Source organism: Mercenaria mercenaria, chromosome 12 (assembly GCF_021730395.1).
Source record: "Mercenaria mercenaria strain notata chromosome 12, MADL_Memer_1, whole genome shotgun sequence".
Taxonomy (NCBI): Eukaryota; Metazoa; Mollusca; class Bivalvia; order Venerida; family Veneridae; genus Mercenaria; species Mercenaria mercenaria.
The window spans coordinates 71,629,593-71,653,043 of NC_069372.1; the positions used below are offsets into that span (position 1 = coordinate 71,629,593).

Consider the following 23,451-nt stretch of genomic DNA (forward strand, 5'->3'; position numbering starts at 1 on the left):
CGTCGATATTTGTCTTCCGATATATCGGTATCGTCGATATGCAAAAGACCCGATCAATGACAGCCCTAGCAATAACCATGTGATTTTGAAACAAAAAGGATATATCCTGGCGGGTTTGTAATACAACACTTGTATAGTACATCCTAGACCACAGGCAGGTCAATATTAGTATTACTCTGGGGCAGGTAAAAGTCGGTATTACTTTAGGGAGGTCAAAACCAATATTTATTTCTGGAAGGTCAAGGTTAGTATTACTTTTAGCAGTTTAACAAAAAATTTAAATAAACCTAGACATAAATCTATAACTGTTTAATAATCAACAGACCAGAGCTATCGAAGACATACAAGACTTGCCCTAGAACTTTAACCCATATTTAACAGAAGCATGATTGAAGAAATTACCAAATACAACAGTAAAAACAATTTCGAAATAAAATAATATTTATTAGTGAATTTGACACATTGTTACATAAATGCAAAAACAAGTAATTAACACATAAAATCCAGTGTTAAACACCCAACAATTGGATACATGACTATAAGATAGTACAGCTACAGTAAATGTCTGATACAGACTTGTCTCTTGGAGATGGTAAGAAATGAAGATGGTTAAAAATGTCTTAATACTTTTAAATTAATACAAATTATCTCGTACTGGTACATTATCATTAAAAAGCTATCTGAAAACGAATCTTATCTATTCAATAGCAATTGCATCCAAACAAAAACATTTCTAACAGTGCCAAATTATCAGTTGAATCCGAAGAAAAGTTGATTTAGATACTATAACTAATTTCTGCTGTAAAGTGGTGGGTCAAAATTTGCAACAAGTCTGAAATAAAGAAAGCTTCCACTCATACGCCTGTAGTTTGCATATCAGTGAAGCTCATTTTTACAGGTTATGAACTGGTTTTGATCAGAAACATAAATAACTTTCTGTTACAGTGAGCAGTGAAAGGACTGGAGTGGCATAAGTAATATTACGCATCATTCAACATGATACCTTAAACTTGGACTGATAACATGAAAACAGAACCCTGTAAAACTAATCCTCTCAAAAATATTTTAACATTCTGTTTCCTTTCCTTTTCTACTCAGAATCAGCAGTGTTTCCCCTTTGAGTCAGAAACAACACTGTTTTGTCTTCTAGTCAGATGCTAAAGTGATTCCATTCCTATCAAAAAGAACAGTTTTTCCCTTCCGAGTCAGAAATAATAGTGTTTCCTCTTCCATCCAGAAACAACTTTGTTTCCTCTTCAATTCAGAAACAACGGTGTTTCCCCTCTAAGGCAGAAACAACAGTTACAGTGTTTCCTCTTAAAGTCAGAAACAACAGTCACAGTGTTTCCTCTTAAAGTCAGAAACAACGGTGTTTCCCCTCTAAGGCAGAAACAACAGTCACAGTGTTTCCTCTTAAAGTCAGAAACAACGGTGTTTCCCCTCTAAGGCAGAAACAACAGTTACAGTGTTTCCTCTTCAATTCAGAAACGACAGTGTTTCCCCTTTAAGTCAGAAACAACAGTCACAGTGTTTCCCCTTTAAGTCAGAAACAACAGTCACAGTGTTTCCTCTTCAATTCAGAAACAACAGTGTTTCCCCTCCAAGTCAGAAACAACAGTCACAGTGTTTCCTCTTCAATTCAGAAACAACAGTGTTTCCCCTCCAAGTCAGAAACAACAGTCACAGTGTTTCCTCTTCAATTCAGAAACAACAGTGTTTCCCCTCCAAGTCAGAACAACAGTGTCTACTCTTCGAGTGAGAAACACTAGAAACAAAAATACTAAAAAAATTAAAATCACACAAAAAAATAATCATGCCAATAATAAAAGGTTATGCCACAAAAGGATAATAGTCACCAATACAATACTCCTAAATTAAAACATTTAAAATGACAGTATATCTATCAAAATATTTTACTATTACCACCATGGCAACTTTAAATTATAACAAAACAACACTTCGAAAGAAATAAGAAACTGTAAAATATCATTAACTAATTTTGCACAAGATACATTACCATTTGGTAGATATTTTCCTAACATTTACAAACCATAACATTAACTGCAACAAAAACATTGCTATAAACAAGTATGGCAACACTGGTGTAATTTTCATCACATCAGCCCTAAAATAAATTACAATATACTGAACTTTTGTTGAACTATCATATAAATATTATTTACATACAATACACAATTTAAAGAATGATCAATAAATAAATAATATCAGTGAGCAATACACAACCAATGGATTAATAAGCTGCTGAAATTTAGTCTCCTTCATCATTTTTTTTTTTCAGCATACTTCAACATTTAACCAATGATGCTGATCTGAAGTTCAGATAAGACAAGTATGAGTATAAGTACCAAGTGTCTACACCTTAATATTTTCTTAACCAACAGAAAGCAGTGATAGACACTTTAACATATCTTGAAAAACAGGTGACAGAGTATTGCAATGGCAATACAGAAGTCCCCTACTGCTGGAAAACTTTATTAATCCCTTGTGGTTGTTGGCAAGTGTTAGGGCTGAAAATGCTTCGGGGCATTTAGGAGATGTTAAAGAAAAAAAAAATATTTTTACTTAAATTTCCATAGTGAACTTGACCTACAAGCATAGATCATGCGCATAGCACATTGTCTCCTCATGGGGAACATTTGTGTGCAGTACTAAGCTAATCCATAAATGCACATAAAAGTTACGGAGCAGAAATAATTTTACTTGACCTTCGATAGTGACCTTGACCTTTGACCGACAACCATGGGTCATGTGCGTGACACAGTTTAATCATGGGGAACATTTCTATGTAGTAATAAAAAAATCCTTCAATGAATTATAAGTAATGGAGCAGAAACAGGTTTTTACTTGACCTTAAACAGTGACCTTGACCTTTAACTGACAAATATAGACCTGTTGACATTTTGTGTGTAGCATTAAAAAAAAAGATAATCCATCAATGCATATAAGTTATGGAGCAGAAACAATTTTTACTTAACCTTCAATAGTGACCTTGACCTTTGACTTACAACCATAAATCATGTAGGTGCATAATTTTATCTATATATTGCCCATACCAAGTTTTATGAACCTATCTTGAATACCTTTTCGAGTAATTGCAGAATCTAGATTTGCGGAGAGATGGACGGAGTCGGAGGGCATTCCTACAGTCACCTCCTGTTTTCCACCAGTAGGGGACTAAAAACACATTAAATTTACTTAAACTTTAACCTTCTTAATAGGGCTGTAACGAGTATCCCAGTACTCTGATATCCACGAATTTGATCAAAAGTTCGAGTACTGATATTCGTCATTGTCAAATTCGTTGGATCCGATCTTTTTCATTAATACATGCAATATTTAAAATTCTATCAATAAAACTAAATAAAAGCCATACTGAACGTCTTCAATGAATTTTCTTGCACATCTAAGATGATTAAGCGTTGTCAGATTCTAAACCAGATGTAAACAAATGTCTTGGGTAGAGTTAGCATCGGTCTTATATTCAAACTAAAATTAATATGAAATCTGTCAAAACAGTGAATAAACATTTATCATTTAAGAAATTAAATTTAATAAAAAGTTAAATACAAAATTTCTTTCCAGCAAATAAAGTTTTCTTATCAAAAAATGCGAAACTGTTACTAAATATTGTGATATTAATCACCGACATCATAGCGTTCATCTGCAAGAATGGCCGAACATTACACAAGTCCACCCGCTAAACCTGGCTTTAATTAATGAGTAAAACATTAAACATAAGTCATAATTGTTAAACTGAGCACCATGAGAACTGCAAAGTTTAGATTCCATAAAGAAACGGTACTTCTATAACAGTCTTGCAGTTTTGTATCATTAAAGAAGTTGTTGCTGGTGATTTGTGGTTCGAACTGTGAATCGCCAGCCCCAACTCGCGAATCGGATCGGATTGCCACTTGTCCGACGATCCACAGCCCTACTTCTTAAAGTGAAAAAAACTCTCTAATATCTATTATAATATCACCATATAACCATACCAAGTTACTGTTTTATAAAGCCATACAAAAAATTACATCTGTTACCAAATAATAAATTCTTACAATGTTAATACCCAAACAATTACAATGTATTACTAGTTTTATACTTAAATCACCAAGATTCTGATCATGTTTCCTGTTCTTTCTGATCTTGACTTTCAAGTTTTTACTTTATATTAATAAGTTACCAAGTTATAACCCAACATCAATTATTGAATAAGAGTTAACAAGAATTTCTTCATAAAATCATCTTAGCTACAATGTAAGTTGTTAAAATCTAAAAAAAAATAATCTTTACAAAAAAAAAATATCTGATAAAATTATGTAAACTACTTATAATAAAATTTAGCTGTAATACAACAAAATCTTTAACAAATTATAATCTAACACAGTCTGACTGAATACTCAAATTTATTCTTTACAATTGGTATTGTTTGAAACTCTGTATACTGTGAAATCATTTATTTTCATCGGCACGAAATTCCGTGGTTCTGGCCAAAACAGCTGTTTCGTGGGGGCATAAATTCGTGGATTTTCATTTTTTGTAAAAAAAAATTCGTCGGCACAAAATTTCGTGGTTCTGGCCAAAACGGCTGTTTCGTGGGGGCATAAATTCGTTGATTTTCATTTTTTGTAAAAAAAATTAAATAAAATAAAAATAAAAAAAAACATAATTTCTACAGGAATAGATCTACAGATGCTTGGGTTCCTTACATGTGAAACCTACACGTGTCAGACAGCGCTACCATGGTTACTGAATTTGCAATCTATGCAGCAGGAGATTAGTGAGTGATCATGTGCCAATTAATGACCGCGTTATCTATAATTATGTGATCCCTAATTTGCAAAACATTTTAAAACTGTGAAATATTCAGTAAGAAAAGTCGGTGCCAATTAAAAAGTGTCAAAACCATAGTAGCTTGCACAATTAGCATTCATAATCGAAACAAATATAAAGTTGATCGTTGATCATTTGACCGTGTTTTCAACAAAAACTAGTTATTATACTGCAAATTAAAACAAACTATAATAGATTTAAATAATGTTGTTTTTAATCTGTAGTACTAGTAGTAATCCTTCATAAACTATTATAAACTGGTCCGATTTTTTTTTTCAAAATGAATGGCACGTCTGCATCTAAAATTACATGCTGTTGAAATTGTGCATGTGTTATTTCCTGCCGAGATACGTGTAATGTGAATTAAGTATTTATGCATAGGACGCAAATCTAGCAATTAATTTATGATATTTAATAGTTCCAAAGTCGTAGTATTTTACTTCAGGTCAGTAAAAATAACGGCTAGTGTATAAACATTGCATAGCGAGGCCGAAAAAAAATCAAATAACAGCCGTATTATAGTCCGGCTGGTGCATGACGCTATGTCAAACTTCTATTTTTACTATCTACTTTTACTTTGAAAAGCATGTCATAAACAAACCATTGGTACATTTCTAAATTAAATAGTCAGTTTTGTTTCCACGCATACCTATGTTTATCGTTGATGGAGCCTCAATAACCTACACGAAAGCTGCAGGTTAGTACTGCCGCATGCATACAACTACGAATCAGATTGAACGGCTATGGTGTCTTGTTTTGAGAGTTTGTTTACTATTTAAATTATAGTGGGCACAATTTGTTCGTTGGGACTTAAATTCGTGGTTGAGCTCATCCACGAAAATTAATCCCCCATGAATAATGATTTCACAGTATTTACTTTGTACGAGGGCTCTTCAAAAATAACGTAGACTTTTTCTCTAGCTTTTATAAACTTTAATAAAGCAAAACAAGAAATATACCATCATGATGCAGTCTTTCTACTAACTGCACTGCAAATTTGACGTGATTATGATCATGCATTCAGAAGTTACGCTTCCTCGAAAACAGTCACTTACACGGACCACGGCGATCATATTCACGATGTTAACGATGTCGCGCCTTCATTGTGATGCTTTCATTAAGTTTACATTACTTCATATTTATAAATTTATTTTATAAATTTTAATGAGCAATACTTAAGTCATAAGAAGTTATTTGGTTAGAATGCTAAAAATGTATGAACACTTACGACACGCATCTCAGACAGAGTACTCAATGTGAGTACTTAGTCTTTATCTACGGCGTCATACATTGTTGTTAACGTCCATTCGCAGTTTTTTCCGTTTTCTCCCTCAATCTTTACTATTTTAAGCAATTCTGGACCATTTGAGAATCGTTTGTACCACTTTAAGATAAAGACACAGATGACTGAACATTGTTGTGGTGTCTGCTTCATTAAATTATGATTTTCAGTTGTTCCTCGCCATAACTAAGCAACTGTTTTACCATCCATGTTAGTCGATGACGACATCACATGCATTATTAACAGTAATACTCAGTTAGTTCAAACGCTGTTTTCTTCCGTCTCCCACATCAGAATGTCGCCATACTCTAGGTACATGTCGCCCTGACGATTTACTGCTCTTTGGCATATTTTTGGACAAGCAAGTGTACTATTAGTACGAACATTAGCGATTGAATTCAAATCATGACAGATCAAAAAGCGACTGCGCCGTTATGCGTAGCTATGGTAATAAAAACGTTCGACACGCTTCGCCTAACAGAAAAAATGTTACAAAAAATATATGACCACATTACAGAAAGATTCCGAATAACAACGATATATTTCACATTATCATTTACACAATAAGCAACATCCGGCAGCAAAAGTCTATGTTATTTTTGAACAGCCCTCGTATAACCATTTTATATAGCTATTTCCATCTGTCATACCATTTCACTCATATAATTCATTGTCTATACAATGTCATAATTTACCATTTTCCTGTAGGTGACATATAGGCCCACTGGGCTGGGTGCTGTTTAATATTCATATTCATTTATTTTGTTGTATAAGCAAATGCACATGTCACTATATTAAAATATTTATTTACTTACTTACTAAATTACTTAAGAAATAATTCATAGCAAAAGAGTGTTTTAACACTATTTATGCACCATGGGCGGTTATACTTCGAGCATTGGTACGACATATTACCGCCAGAGTGTATAAATGGTGCTAAAACATGCCTTTGCTATGAATTATTTCAATTCTAATATGCCCTTAATCTAAAACAGTAGATAAAATATAGTAGCGCTCTTTCTTGGTCGCAACAAAAACTCTGACGTCACCGCACGTTAACATGACGTCGTTCTAGCTAAGTGTGTTTTAACAGAGACAGCCATATTAGAATAACTTATATTCTCTGATGAGGTAATTCAAGCTGAAGTTATATCCAACATTCTAACATGACTTGATTTGATTTCCTGTTAAACAAAGAATACAGAAAATCATGTGTTATTATGCAACAATTCACTGTTTGTATGTCACAGTTATTACAGCCAAAATAATAAAATCACCTCGATGCAAAAATGAATATATGCACTGGTACAAAGAAAACTTACCCACTTTTTGCCACGAGGTAATGATATACAACAGTAAACGTAAAACAAATGGGACTTTTGCAATAAAAAGAAATAATTACAATGTAAAATATATAACATAATCAAGTTTCAACATTATTTCATTTCTCTAAATAACTAAAGTCGAGCAGATTTCACAATACAGCACACTCAGCATACATTTGATAGAAAACCAGCATTACCCGACAAAACTACTCTTGAACTATAACAGACTAAACAATTAATGCTATATTACCAAGAATATTATTGATGTTTAAAGCCTAAACTACTATTATGTGTAAAAACTCTGGCAGCTGTGAGCTTCATGAAAGATAATGCTAAAGGGGCATGCCTCCAGATTTTAAATCAAATAATAATTATTTTTTAATTTAGAAGCTGTTTGCATTAATATAGTGCAGGGAATATAGTGCAGGGTGCATGAAAAAGTACAGTAATTGCGTATGTTCCAGACAGTGTGTACAGTATAGCACTGAGTGCACAAGGTCAAAACAGAATGAGGAAAATGCTTGAGTAATCAAGGGTAGTTTTGAACAATTCAAACATAGAAGATATTAGGAAAACCGGAAGAGACTAAATGAACTGCTTGAGTGAGCCCAGATGCTCCAATCATCAATTCGTTTGTCATGCAATAGCAATGGGGCATGAAAAAGAAGAAATTTAGCTGTGTTTTTTATCAAAGTCATAATTACCGAGAAATACTGATTTATAGTTTTAATTACACATCAAGTGTTGGTGCAAGAACTGCTATTTTATTCAAAACTGTCATCCAGAAAGTGTACATGAATTATTCTAACATGCATTAAGGAAAAAAAAAACTGTGGTTGTTTTTTTAAATCATTCTATTTTCACAGTGATCCAGCAAAAACTACTGTATATGTAGGAACTACAAGTTTTATTGCAACTCTATTGTACATATCATTTCTATTAACTGTTTCTACAATTTTGATCAACATCTGAAGGCAAGCCCCTTTAATTAATGAGCAAAATACAACACATGTTACAAAATTTACAATGTAAAATACAAGATTCATAGGTAAAACATATTAAACAAGAGCTGTCTCCATAGGATGACACATGCCCCCGATGACACTTTGAATGAATATATAGTTATGGCCGATGTTAGAGTTTAGGACCTTTGACCTACGGAACTGGGTCTTGCGTGCGACACGTCGTCTTACTGTGTCACACATTCATGCGCAGATATTTTAAAATCCATGCATGAATGACAAAGATATGGACCGGACACGCCTATCAATGCACTATCATGAAAAATGACCTTTAACGTCTAAGTGTGACCTTGACCTTTGAGCTACGGACCTGGGTCTTGCGCGCGACACGTCGTCTTACTGTGGTACACATTCATGCCAAGTTATTTGAAAATCCATCCATCGATGACAAAGATATGGACGGGACACGAAAATTGCGGACCGACAGACCGACGGACCGACAGACTGACAGACGGTTCAAAAACTATATGCCTCCCTTCGGGGGCATAAAAATTCAAACAGGTAGTAAAGTTAACATGTGTTTTAAACTTGTGTTATTGCACGATTTCTATCGAGGCCATTTGGCTGACATCTTGATTGTGACATGGTAGACTTGACTGGTGATTTCTGCTGATGGAGAACGTGTTCCAATTCCTGGTGAAAAGGGTCTTGTGCTGGTATTGACTGCCGCTTCTTTTTCCTTGACTGTGAGCCTTGACTAGAACTACGTGAAGCAGAATTCACCATGTCTCCTCTCCCGAGAGATTTTGACCTTTTTCTTTCACTTTTCCCTGAACTGCGAGTATTAATCAAGTCTGGCCTTTCAGTATGTTCATTTCTATATATGTTTAATGAAGTAGGCCTTTCAGTTGCTACATGAGATTGTAAAAGATGAGGTGGAGTTAAATCTGTCACTTTAGGAGAATTTTCCCACCCAAAATGAAGCAATTTTTTACTTGATTTTCTCTCTCTACTCGATACCCTTTTCCTTGAATGATCTTTAGCACTATTCTCTGAAACTCTTTGCACATGCTGCCTGTCATGTGTTTTTGAACTTTTTAAACGCTGATATTGTTTCTGTATAGCACGTGGGGAGTGTGTTTTGGGTTCGGGGACAGGCATGGGCATACAGCCTGCAGAATGCCTCTTAAATAAATTCTTCTTTTTGTCTTTCTTTCCTTGCAATTCTTCAGTTTCGTAATTATATAACTGTGATGCACAGGCTCTCATTTCACTACTTGGAACACAGTTTTTGTCTATTTCAACTACTGAATTGCTTGGTTTATAATATGGAAAAAACATGTTTGAAACATCTTTATCCAAGTAAGTTTTCTTTTCAAAGTTTCTATCAACATTTCTCCCTAAAGTGTTCATACTGAACCTTCCAACAGAAACATTGTCATCACACGAGTCCATCTGTCCGCCATGCCAGCTATGCATCATTGAAATATCTGGCAATTTTCTTCTTGTCTCCATTTTAGCACTATCTTTCTTAGGTGTGGACTTACAACTGGATATTTCACCTGTTGAGGAATATGCTGCCTGGTCTCTTGCCTCTATGTTATTTTGCCTCAAAGGCAACTGCTGATCTGGTGGCAAGGGTTGATTAAGAGGCAAGTGTTTATTGGATGGCAACTGTTGACTCGGTGTACCGTCTGCAGAGTCTGACCTATTTATCAGACAAGACTGAAGAAAGTTTTTGTAAGAGTTTGTCGGGTATGGTGCATCATTGCTAATGGCAACATCAGCACCATTTTTCTCGCCAGTCTCTGAGCAAACACTCATAGAGTTCACAGAATTCTCACTCAAAGACCTTTGTAACTGTCTAGGATTACAAGTATGATTAGAACAATCCACACTTGTTGAATCTAAAGAGAAAGTTTGTTTATTTAGCAAGTGACTTAGTCTCAATTTGCGCAACTCATCTTGTCTTCTGGTCACAATAATGTCTCCAGGATCCAATATGGCTGCTGTTAGTCTCGATGACTCAGTTCCTACTTGACCAGAATGCACGCTAGCATTAGAATCTATGGCATCATCTTGACTAGAATTTGTCGAGCGGAAATTTGAATCGCATGAATTTCTCTTATGCAAATGTTTGCGGCAAAGCTCATCTGCTTCTTTATAGGCAACCCTCACTGCATGCCCTGCGTGTGGCATGTTTCGAGACGGGCTTTTGGTTACACCTTTATATGGCTGATTGATTAAACTACCATTTGTTTTTAAATGTTCTGATTTTGACCTTGATAAATTCTGTCCGCCAACATTTGCAGCAGACATCATACTGGAACTTTTTTGAACTGTCTGAGATTCTGGTTTTGGAGGGAATGATCCTAATGAAATACTCTGTCGGAAACTTTGGCCAGGCGGTGATACTTGAGCACTAGTCCAAGACTGCGACATTGTAGTTGGATAGCGTCGGTTCTTTGGCACTGGCCCAAACTGACGATCTAAAAATCTTTTCACTGTAGAATTAGCATCATCTGCCAATATATCGCCTGCTAATCTATCAAGGTTTCTTGGTTCAGCATCAAAGTGTGGTGATTCTGGACTACTTGATAATGACTCTGCTGAAGTTGTTGACTCACCAATATCTGTCGTACTAGATGATATATCACCAGTATTGGGAACACTATGCCTATTAGAATTAGTCATCTGAATATTTCTATTTCTAAAATTTCTAACAGTATTCTGTAGTTCTAAATTTAAAGCTGCAGTATTTTCATTAAAAGCTACTGGCATATTTCTATTTGAAACATTCCGACTGGGACTTAGATTAAAATTTCCATCGGAATATCTATTGCGATTATTTCTGTTTCTATTCTGCACACCCATTGTTATACTCGATTGTCCAATAGGATTATTTTTAAAATGAACACTTGTTAAATTCCGATTTTCAACATTTGATGGCTCCAAAGTTTGCATATTTCTAGACCTCTGCTGTAGGGAGCTATTTTCTATTCGACAGTCATTATCCCTAGTGAGATGACTTACATCATTTTGTATTCTTACACATCCATTTATTCCAGCACTATTATTTCCATTTGTTATAACATTACTATTTGCATTTATCCTTCCACTACTATTACCAATGTTTCCATTATTTCCAGCGCTTGATGAATTACTTCCATTAGCAGCATGTGATATTCCTTCAATATTTATATCCCTGCCTGCATTATTTCCATTTAGTACATTATTGCAATTTTGATCAAAGTTAGGTGAAGTGATATCGCTCCCTTGCTGCCCCTCATTCCCTTGTTCCCCTGGGTTACCATCTATTAACTCATATGGAGGTGGTTGCTCTCCAGGCAGAGGTTTAGGTGGGGTGTATGGAGGTGGTGGGTCCTCATATGGAGGACACTGGACATGATAGAAGTCAGGCGAATAACTTATGCTATCTAGGTCATCCAGTTGTTCTCGTCTCCGACTATACCCTGAAAACACATACATAGTTAAGTTTAAATCACTTCGGCAATTATCAGAAAAAGAACACTATAATTTTAGTAAGAAGTGTCACCATCTCCTCACAAGTGACACAATTCCCAAATGAGAATTTTTTAACCCAACTTATCAAAAATCCAACAATCTCCCTTCTCAAAAACATGCTTTCAAAGAAATGGAAGGTGTAATATTCATTATAAATTCTTATTTTTCTATACTTTCAAAGATCCTTGCCAAAATGCTAGAACCAGTAGTCTCCCTTTGCCAACAAATTTTCATGAAAACAACTATACTGTATGTTCAAGGAGACACAATGATGCAGGGGTAGAGCATCTGGCAGCTGATCAAATCATGGTCAGGATGGAATTTGGCTGTTGGCCCCAAAATCTCTTACCAATGTGGAAGTACTACACAAAGTTCGAGCAGCAGTTATCAACAGTAGCTAAAATAAATTGCAAAAACGTTCACTACAACCAATGTAGAACTAGAGCTATCACTGAAGGTGATCAATACAAAATGCTTCGATACAGGGAATATAAGATTTGTTTTGATGATCACTTTTGACTTAGAGTAACCTTGAACTTGGATACATGGACCTCATGACTGTAAGACTTTAAAATGTGAAATTTTTTTTTTGCTCCGTCATTTTTACTAAAGAATAAACACAAGATGAAACTTTGCCTGATAGTGCATTCAGCAGCTGCACAATTTTAGCCAAATTTCCTTAGTTAATATGCTTTAAACTAAATTTTGGCAAACTAAATATTTTCCTTTTTTTTTATTGTTTCAGACTTTAATCGATGAATAGGGGCCCTGAATTGTATGCTTTGCAGGATAACTTTCTGCGGTAAACAAAAGCGATGCTAGTTTCATTAAAAGAATTTATAAGCAGTTAAGAAGATTAGAAGTTAGAGCAGACACACAAAAAAAAGCTATTTGACCTTGAAGTTTGATGTTGTCCTTTGACCTATGACCTTGGTCATGTGTGTATCTTTTTGTATTATGACGGTGAACATTTAGGATAGTTAACTGAAAATCCATGAACGGGTTTGGGCATATGCCTCCAACACTGTGCCTCCATTAACTAAGCCTCCAATATATTATATTCTTTGTATCCAGAGGTCAAAAAATATATTTTAGGTAGTGGACCTGTAATGACAATTGGTAATTTCCATTCAATTACGTTTTCCCCGTATGTGATTTCAGCATTCTCCAGTTGTTATGGATACCACTGCTCGTATGCGCTACATTTATATCCAAAGAATGAAAGATTGCCGGAATAACAGACAAGGATATAAAATTGCAAGGGAATTGCTGAGTATCATTTATATGGGTTCAATACTTATATTAAATCCGGTATTTACTACTTACTTCTTAGAGTCATGAGTAGCCTCCTCTGCCTGAACCGGTGTATCAGAAACAACAACAGTGCCAGGATCAGAAACGTGGTCACTGTGCTAGCCACAAGTCTCAAACCCAGATCAGTTACTGTGTTGTCTGTTGGTGTTCCTAAAATAGAAGTTTACATTGTGTTATAAATAACAATGTTTAAGTTACAGTGTATGTAGTGGCAATCATATTCATAGTGAGAACACAGAAGCAGGTTTCTAACATACCTGGACAAAGTTTCTAACATAAAGCCAAACTCATTTGCTAAGATGAAAAAAAAAAATTCATTGTGAAATGTTAAGATAGGGAAAAATCAAGGGGATTTTGATATACACTCGTAGAAATATAACTTCAGACTATATTTTTCCCTATCTTAACATTTCACAATGAATTTTTTTTTTTCATCTTAGCAAATGAGTTTGGCTTTATGTTAGAAACTTTGTCCAGGTATGTTAGAAACCTGCTTCTGTGTTCTCACTATGAATATGATTGCCACTACATACACTGTAACTTAAACGAGTGTATATCAAAATCCCCTTGATCAAAATCCCCTCCACTGAAAAATGACTGGGTGTTACAAAATCCCCTTCATACTTTTGCAGGGGGTATCATAATCCCCTCTGTGATTTTCATTATAGATATATAGATATCAGTGCTCCAAATTATATTATGTTTGCTAAATGCATTGTATTTACGTGTTTTATGCAATAGACTTTTAAATTGTATATAGATGTATTTGAACTTAATGAAATCAGTAAAAATCACAGAGGGGATTATGATACCCCCTGCAAAAGTATGAAGGGGATTTTGTAACACCCTGTCATTTTTCAGCGAAGGGGATTTTGATCAAGGGGATTTTGATTGTCTCCCTATTTCTACAACTCTCAATATTAATTCACTGAAAATCATTAGAAAAGTGGTTTAACAGTGTTAAAATATCACTTCAGAAATTCAAGACTTAAGCATAGGCTACTGTTAGCTTGGTAAGCATTTCTGATTATTTTCAAGTAAATTATTTCTAATGAAAACTTGTACTGCCAATAGGATTTTTACTGAATTTCCAACAAATTTCCGACATTGCATTGCATCTGCAAATGCAGTGAAAAAACTGGGTAAGAAACATACCAACAACAAGATAAACCAGTGAGTTTGATAAGCTAACAGGATTAGCCTGGAAACTATAACAATAAATTGTCTGACTGCAGCTTTCCCATCTGAACTGACACAGATGTGTCATCTATTTCAAGGTTTTTGCATTGACTGACTGGAGTCAATCAAAGATGCTGTAATGTGAAATCATTTAATTTTGTTGGCCTGAAATGTTGTGGTTTTCAGAGCTTACACCCTTCATGTGAACTTTCATCTGCTGGTCTAAGGTTTTCAGAGCTTACACCTTTCATGTGAACTTTCATCTGGTGGTCTAAGGTTTTCAGGGCTTACACCCTTCATGTGAACTTTCATCTGCTGGTCTAAGGTTTTCAGAGCTTACACCCTTCATGTGAACTTTCATCTGCTGGTCTAAGGTTTTCAGAGCTTACACCCTTCATGTGAACTTTCATCTGCTGGTCTAAGGTTTTCAGAGCTTACACCCTTCATGTGAACTTTCATCTGCTGGTCTAAGGGTTTCAGAGCTTACACCTTTCATGTGAACTTTCATCTGCTGGTCTAAGGTTTTTAGGGCTTACACCTATCATGTGAACTTTCATCTGGTGGTCTAAGGTTTTCAGGGCTTACACCTTTCATGTGAACTTTCATCTGCTGGTCTAAGGTTTTCAGAGCTTACACCTTTCATGTGAACTTTCATCTGCTGGTCTAAGGTTTTAAGGGCTTACACCTATCATGTGAACTTTCATTTGGTGGTCTAAGGTTTTCAGAGCTAATACACCTATCATGTGAACTTTCATCTGCTGGTCTAAGATTTTCAGAGCTAATACACCTATCATATGAACTTTCATCTGCTGGTCTAAGGATTTCAGAGCTTACACCTATCATGTGAACTTTCATCTGGTGGTCTAAGATTTTCAGAGCTAATACACCTATCATGTGAACTTTCATCTGCTGGTCTAGGTTTTCAGAGCTTACACTTATCATGTGAACTTTCATCTGGTGGTCTAAGGTTTTCAGAGCTTACACCTATCATGTGAACTTTCATCTGCTGGTCTAACGTTTTCAGAGCTTACACCTTTCAACTGCTGGTCAAATTTCATGGGTTGACACAATCAAGAAAGCCACAAAATTAATTCCCCACCAATACTTATTATTTCACAGCATATAAACTTGTAAAGCTTATCATGAAAACAATGCTATAAAAATTTGTTATATTGATTTTAATGCCCTTCAATTTTCTGGCAGTTGGTGTTTGTCAAGGTTTTGACCTTCTTCACATAGATTTTCTGGCAGTTGGTGTTTGTCAAAGTTTTGACCTTCTTCACATAGATTTTCTGGCAGTTGGTGTTTGTCAAAGTTTTAACCATATCCAGATCACTCAACTGTACTATGATATTGTCTAAAAAGCAACAGATCTATATCTAATGGCTTTTTAAGATAAAACCATTTACCAATTAGAGATAACTCTTAAACTTGCTTAGAAACAGTAAGGGTATATGTATATACATGTCCAACAAGTGACTATGGCATGCCCTAGGGGTCAGTGTCAGCTTAAAATGTCTAATATTAACACAAACATGTCAAAGATTAGCTCAACATATGCTTAATATTCTAGCATACCATCATATCAAAAATATTCTAAATTTGGAGCCTGGGTGCACCGATTCTCTTTTTTTTCACAAATATAAACACAACTAATGTAGCAGTTCACCCAATGGCAATAGGACAAAAACTATGAAACTGGAGTGGTATCAAAATACAGATTTATTTAGTTTTTATTGCTGTTCAACTGTTTCAAAAAAAAGAAGTCTGATCTCTCAAAAGCTTCAATGCATGAGATCACTTTTAATTAGGGATGGGAACGAATATTCGAATATTCAAAAATCGGTCGAATATTCGAATATGAAAATCAAATTCGAATATTTGTAAATTATTGTATATATATTGTTTTTTTTTTTTTTTTTGTTTTTTTTTTTTTTTCAAAATAAGTATCATTGATTTTGGGCAATATGAACATGCTAATTCTACAGAATAAAACCATGTCATGTTTGTTTATCGCGTATCAAAAGATGTCCAATTAACAAGAAAATAACAATGCATAATTGGCAGGGGCCATCGTTACGGATTAACAGTTTGCAACAGGCATCAGTGTGTCAGATGCATGTCAAAAGATGTCCAATTAACAAGAAAACTGCAATGCATAATTACCTGGGGTCATCGCTACGGATTAACAGTTTGTATTAGGCGTAAATGTGATATCTTTTTATCTTTTGTTCATTTTTATTGGCGCCTGTTTTATGTAAGAAGTTGTAGAATTTTTTTTTTGAAAACAATACCAAACTTGTAGATACTGTCGATCTTTCCACAATATTTTGTACGACGTTTCAGATCATCCGCAGAATCGGTTTTCATCCGAAATCGGCCGTATTCTAATTAAATTTTGAATTAGTTTATAATAAAATCAAGAAATATCATATGATTGATGCTTAAGCTCATTTTGAAGGAGGTTTAAGTCTGCCTTACTTGCTTTTTACACGCCGATTGAAAATTTTCAAAATGGCGGCGGTAATACAACAGCGCGTCACGTGTTTAAGTGGGACGACCTGCTATTTTTAGATAAAATTGCGACAGTCTAAATTATAATCGTTTTGATTTTTTTGTATCATTTTGAAGCTAAAACACTGAATTAGTTAAATATGGTCATGATTATACTGACAGAATCGTGAAAAAAAACGCTAGGATTGGCGGGTTTTGCTAGGTAGGATCGGGTTACCCGAAACAAACATTTTTTGGCCTTATTACGTACGATTATCGACGCTTAAAACAAATGTATACGTTGGGTATATGCCAATTACTTAATATGAACTTAAAGCTTCCATTAAAACAAACCGAATTTTTCGAATATATTCGAATATGGCAAACCGAATATTCGAATATTGATTTCAGTATTCGTTCCCATCCCTACTTTTAATTTTATCAAAGAAATTTTAAGAAATGAAACAAAAAGTCCCATGCTATTATTAAAGGGAAATAACAATTTGTTCACAATTGGAACCTATATTTATCACCTTGTTATGGGGAATGTGCCAAATAAATAAAAAAAATCAGCCATATAAAAAAAAGTTATGGACCAGACAAGGAAATTGAACCATTTAACCATTTAGTATGGGGTTTTAGTCTTACAAGGAAAAAAGTAGTCTTACTATAGTGAATATTTGAATATCCATCCATGAATAACTCATAAATTATCGCCAAGACCTGATAACCCACTCACAAAAGCCCTCGCCTGAGAGCCTGATCTTGCGAACTTACAACCTGAACCAGACTCTTGCCCGAGAGCCTGAACTTGAGAGTACACCTAGACTCTTGCATGAGAGCCTAACTTGCGAGTACACCTAGACTCTTGCCTGAGAGCCTGAACTTGAGAGTACACCTAGAATCTTGCCTGAGAGCCTGAACTTGAGAGTACACCAGTCCTAGATTCTTGCCTGTGAGCTTTACCTATGAAGGTACAACCAGACTCTTGTCTGTGTGTCTGACTTTGGAGGTATAACCTTACTCTTGCCTGTGAGCCCGGCTTTGGAGGTACAATCAGCTACTGCCTGTGTGCCTGACTGGAGTTACAACCAGACTCTTGCCTGTGAGCCTGAACTTGCAAGTACACCTAGACTATTGCCTGTGAGCCTTACCTTTGAAGGTACAACCAGACTCTTGTCTGTGTGCCTGACTTTGGAGATATAACCTTACTCTTACCTGTGAGCCTGACTTTGGAGGTACAATCAGCTACTGCCTGTAAGCTTGACCTTTGAAGTAGAACCTGACTCTTGTCATTATTCCTGACCATGAAGGTTTAAATCTGACTTTTTCCTCTGAACCTGGCCTTAGAGGTATGACCTGACCAATGCCTATGAGTATTACCTTCGAGGTATGGCCTGACTCCTGCCTGTGAGCCATACTTTGGAAGTATGTTCTGATTCCTGACTGTGAGCCAGACTTTGGAGGTATGACCTGACTCCTGCCTGTGAGCCAGACTATAGAGGTATGATCTGACTCCTGCCTGTGAGCCAGACTTTGGAGGTATGACCTGACTCCTGCCTGTGAGCCAGACTTTGGAGGTATGACCCACCTGTGAGCCAGACTTTGGAGGTATGACCCGACTCCTGCCTGTGAGCCAGACTTTGGAGGTATGACTCGACTCTTGCCTGTGAGCCAGACTTGGAGGTATGACCCGACTCCTGCCTGTGAGCCAGACTTTGGAGGTATGACCCGACTCCTGCCTGTGAGACAGACTTTGGAGGTATGACCCGACTCCTGCCTGTGAGCCAGACTTTGGGGGTATGACCCGACTCCTGCCTGTGAGCCAGACTTTGGAGGTATGACCCGACTCCTGCCTGTGAGCCAGACTTTGGAGGTATGACCCGACTCCTGTCTGTGAGCCAGACTTTGGAGGTATGACCCGACTCCTGCCTGTGAGCCAGACTTTGGAGGTATGACCCGACTCCTGCATGTGAGCCAGACTTTGGAGGTATGACCCAACTCCTGTTTGTGAGCCAGACTTTGGAGGTATGACCTGACTACTGCCTGTGAGCCAGACTTTGGAGGTATGACCCGACTCCTGCCTGTGAGCCAGACTTTGGAGGTACGACCCGAATCCTGCCTGTGAGCCAGACTTTGGAGGTATGACCTGACTCCTGCCTGTGTGCCAGACTTTGGAGGTATGACCTGACTACTGCCTGTGAGCCAGACTTTGGAGGTTTGACCCAACTCCTGTCTGTGAGCCAGACTTTGGAGGTATGACCTGACTCCTGCCTGTGAGCCAGACTTTGGAGGTATGACCCGACTCCTGCCTGTGTGCCAGACTTTGGAGGTATGACCTGACTACTACCTGTTAGCCAGACTTTGGAGGTATGACCTGACTCCTGTTTGTGAGCCAGACTTTAGAGGTATGACCTGACTCCTGTCTGTGAGTCAGACTTTGAAGGTATGACCTAACACCTGCCTTTAACACACCTTTTCACCACACTTATCCTTTGAATAAAATTTCACCTGAGACACAAAGTGTTTCCGGCAGCCAGACAAACTACTGAAATAACTTATAGACAGTGCAATTACTGTAATGCTTTTCTTCAGGTGACACAAAAAGCATATAAAGACCAATACCTGAGACATCGCCATTGTGTGAGGGTGGTCCTGTACTGTTCTCTGGTTTTGTAGCTACTCCATTCTTGTCCAAACACTCAAACCTACAACAAAATCCAGCAATTGCTTTCCAATTTGGACAGTTTGGTGGGGCACATGAAACTGTTTTACACATCGTAGAATAGCCCTTTTCACAGCGACAGTGCAAGCAAGGATCGTTCTCTTTTGGGTAAAAATCAACGCCATCTGCTACCGCCTTACCCTGCCAGTCTGTGCACTCCAAGGCAGACAACACTGAAAATATAAGATAACAGTTTTTACTACGTAGAAATATTTCCTGGAAGGGACTATATCTAGTTAATCGCTTCACCTGTTTTTTTGACCTACAGAAACATCAGAAGCATTATCACCTAAAATAACAGAATGTCAATAAAATTAGCTATGGTTGGCTTTAACTTTAGTCTTACAATTTAAAGCACTTGCATGAACCACTTGGGGGAGTATGGTCTATCTTGAAAACTACAGAATCTATCCAAATTTGTAGAATCTGTAGAATCTATCCAAATTTGTAGAATCTATCCAAATTTGTACCTATACTTATTGGACAACAGTTACTGAACAACCTTTAAAGCGCAATAAACACCACATAAAGATCTTTATACTTTTATCACTGTTATAAGATTTACCGGTAATAGTATGCAGTAAGACAGGATGGAATAAAGCTTATGTTGCAATTGTTATATCAGAGTTACACTTTTTATTGTCTGCTTACCTTTGTGTTACATTAAAAGAACATTATGATAACAATCACATATCAAGCAAAAACAATGTATGAATATAGTGCAATGCCACAATGATTATGTATCTGCTTGTAATTTATAATGCTGCTTAAAAGCTTGAGTAATAATTCCAACTCACTTGCACAAACTCACAGGTAACTCCACATAAATATCAAACATCTGTTTCCTTTTACATAAGAATCTCTCACTTCATTTTTTTTTCTAAATTACAAACATTACAATCAGTGTTAAGTTTTATGGAACACTGATCTCAGTTTTTCAGTCTAAATGTTATAGATCTAATGCATTACAGCATTCTTCCTGCTAACAAAACCTTTCACAAGCATACTTCTCTCTACAGATTCACAAGTAAAGGAGGAAACTATTTCCCTAACCCATCCTCTGAAATTTTCAAGCATATTTTTGAAAAAATCCCTCATCATTCTTTCAATTATGCCCCTGTCTTATTGTTACCTGTATCTTCAAATTATAAAACAAAGGTTACTTTTTAAACATGAAAAAGAATAAACTTTTGACTATTTTGTTTAATGTTGCTCTTTGTTTGTTTTAATTTTTTTCTTTTTCTTTGTGGGTTTGGGGAGATTTCTGTTTCTTGTAACTGAGGTTACAAAGTAAGTCTTAAAAAACAAATTTTAGGGAATTTTTCAAGTCAAATTACAAACAAGAGCACCACAATGAGGAGCAATATACGCCCGAAGGTATAACCTTCGACCCCTAAGTGTGACCTTGACCTTGAAGCAAGCCATCCAGAACATGCATTCTTTACGTTGTCTCGGTGTAGTGAACACTTTTGCCAAGCTTTTTAAATTTCTTCAAGCAGTTCAAGAGTTACAAAGCGGACACGAAACATTATGTCATATGACCTTTGATCTCTAAGTGTGGCTTTGACCTTGAAGCGGGCCATCCAGAACATGCATTCTGCACATTGTCTCAATGTAAATTAAATGAACATTTGTATCAAGTTTCTTCGAAATTCGTTTCAGGTACGACCTTTGATCCCTAAGTGTGACCTTGACCTTGAAGCGAGCCATCCAAAACATGCGCTCTGCATGTCGTCTTGATGTGGTGAACATTTGTGCCAAGTTTCTTTAAAATCCTTCAAGCAGTTCAAGAGTTACAGAGCGGACATGAAACAAAGTCATATGACCTTTGACCCCTAAGTGTGACCTTGACCTTGAAGCGAGCCATCCAAAACATGCGCTCTGCATGTTGCCTTGACGTGGTGAACATTTGTGCCAAGTTTCTTTAAAATCCTTCAAGCAGTTCAAGAGGTACAGAGCGGACATGAAACAAAGTCATATGACCTTTGACCCCCTAAGTGTGACCTTGACCTTGAATCGAGCCATCCAGAACATGCACTCTGTACGTCATTTGGATGTGGTGAACATTTGTGTCAAGTTTCTTTAAAATCCTTCAAGGGGTTCAAGAGTTACAGAGCAGACACGAGACTGCTAACAGACTGACGGACGGACAAACACAGGGGGTATGACTTAATACATCCCTTCGGGCGTATAAAAAAAACAAAAGTCTATCCTGTTGCTTAGAAATGTAAATAACAAGAGCTGTCGGAGGACAGCAACGCTCGACTATTTAACAGCCTTGTCGCTTGAATGAATAAGAAAGTCGAAAAAGGGGCATAATTTAGTAAAAAAGTAAAATAGGGTTATGGAACCTGCAAAGTGCTTATCAGCTCATGACAGTGGACAAGTGTATGAAGTTTTAATCCATTCCCATTAGTGGGTACTGAGATACCAGCTTACATATAAGAATTTAACCCAAAAACTCCTAAGTTGAAAAAGGGGCATAATTTTGTAAAAAAGCAAAATAAAGTTATGGGACCTGCTTTGTGCATGTCAGATCATGACAGTGAACAAGTGTGTGAAGTTTCAATCCATTCCCATTAGTGAGTACTGAGATACCAGCTTACATACAAAACCTTAACCAAAAAATTCTAAGTCGAACAAGAGCTGTCCGTAAGACAGCCAAGCTCGACTATTCGAAATATTGACCCAGAAGCAGGAAAATATTACCCAAAAAAGTTAAATATCAAAAGAGTTTTAAGTTCAAAAGGGGGAATAATTTGACCAAAATGCATATCAGTTATGGGACTTGCTGCTATCAACTAGATTTATAACCCTGAAGGCACATGAGAAGTTTCAATTCAATATCTGCATTAGTTTTGGAGATAGAAACTTGCATGTAAAACTTTAACCAGAATTTTCAAAGTCCAAAAGGGGGCATAATTTGCCCAAAATACATGCCAGAGTTATGGGACTTGATCCAGTGAGGTTAGTAATTGATCTAGAAAAAGAAAAAATAAGTTTCAAATCTATATGCCTTTTAGTAATAACTGTATGTACTTGCACGCAAAACTTTAACCAGAATTTGCTAAGTCCAAAAGGGGGCATAATTTGGCCAAAATGAAGGTCAGAGTTATGGGACTTGATCCTATCAACTAGTTTTATAACCCCGAAGACACATGTGAAGTTTCAAATCAATATCTGCATTAGTTTTGGAGATAATAACTTGCATGTAAAACTTTAACCAAAATTTTCTAAGTCTAAAAGGGGGCATAATTTGCTCAAAAAACATGTCAGAGTTATGGGACTTGACCCAGTGAGGTTGGTAATTGATCAAGAAAAAAAAAAAATAAGTTTCAAATCTATATGCCTTTTAGAAATAGCTGTATGTACTTGCACGCAAAACTTTAACCAGAATTTTCTAAGTCTAAAAGGGGGCATAATTTGGCCAAAATGAAAGTCAGAGTTATGGCACTTGCTGCTATCAACTAGTTTTATAACCCCGAAGACACATGTGAAGTTTCAAATCAATATCTGCATTAGTTTTGGAGATAGTAACTTGCATGTAAAACTTTAACCAAAATTTTCTAAGTCTAAAAGGGGGCATAATTTGCTCAAAAAACATGTCAGAGTTATGGGACTTGACCCAGTGAGGTTGGTAATTGATCTAGAAAAAGAAAAAATAAGTTTTAAATCTATATGCCTTTTAGAAATAGTTGTATGTACTTGCACGCAAAACTTTAACCAGAATTTTCTAAGTCCAAAAGGGGGCATAATTTGGCCAAAATGGAAGTCAGAGTTATGGCACTTGCTGCT

The 23,451-nt window shown here is 36.3% G+C and overlaps 1 protein-coding gene across 2 annotated transcripts in view; it reads right to left on the bottom strand.

The window, feature by feature from the left end:
* Positions 1-418: 418 nt before the first annotated feature.
* Positions 419-23,451, bottom strand: part of LOC123535423 (probable WRKY transcription factor protein 1) — a 52,854-nt gene continuing 29,821 nt past the window's right edge. For both annotated transcript variants that reach the window (XM_045318081.2, XM_045318082.2), the window contains exons 2-4: positions 19,557-19,829; positions 13,272-13,409; positions 419-11,893 (exon numbers count right to left, since the gene is read on the bottom strand). In XM_045318081.2, coding sequence (XP_045174016.2) covers positions 9,003-11,893; positions 13,272-13,409; positions 19,557-19,829 — 3,302 coding nt within the window. In that variant the 3' untranslated portion in view covers positions 419-9,002. The remainder of the gene's footprint in view (positions 11,894-13,271; positions 13,410-19,556; positions 19,830-23,451) is intronic.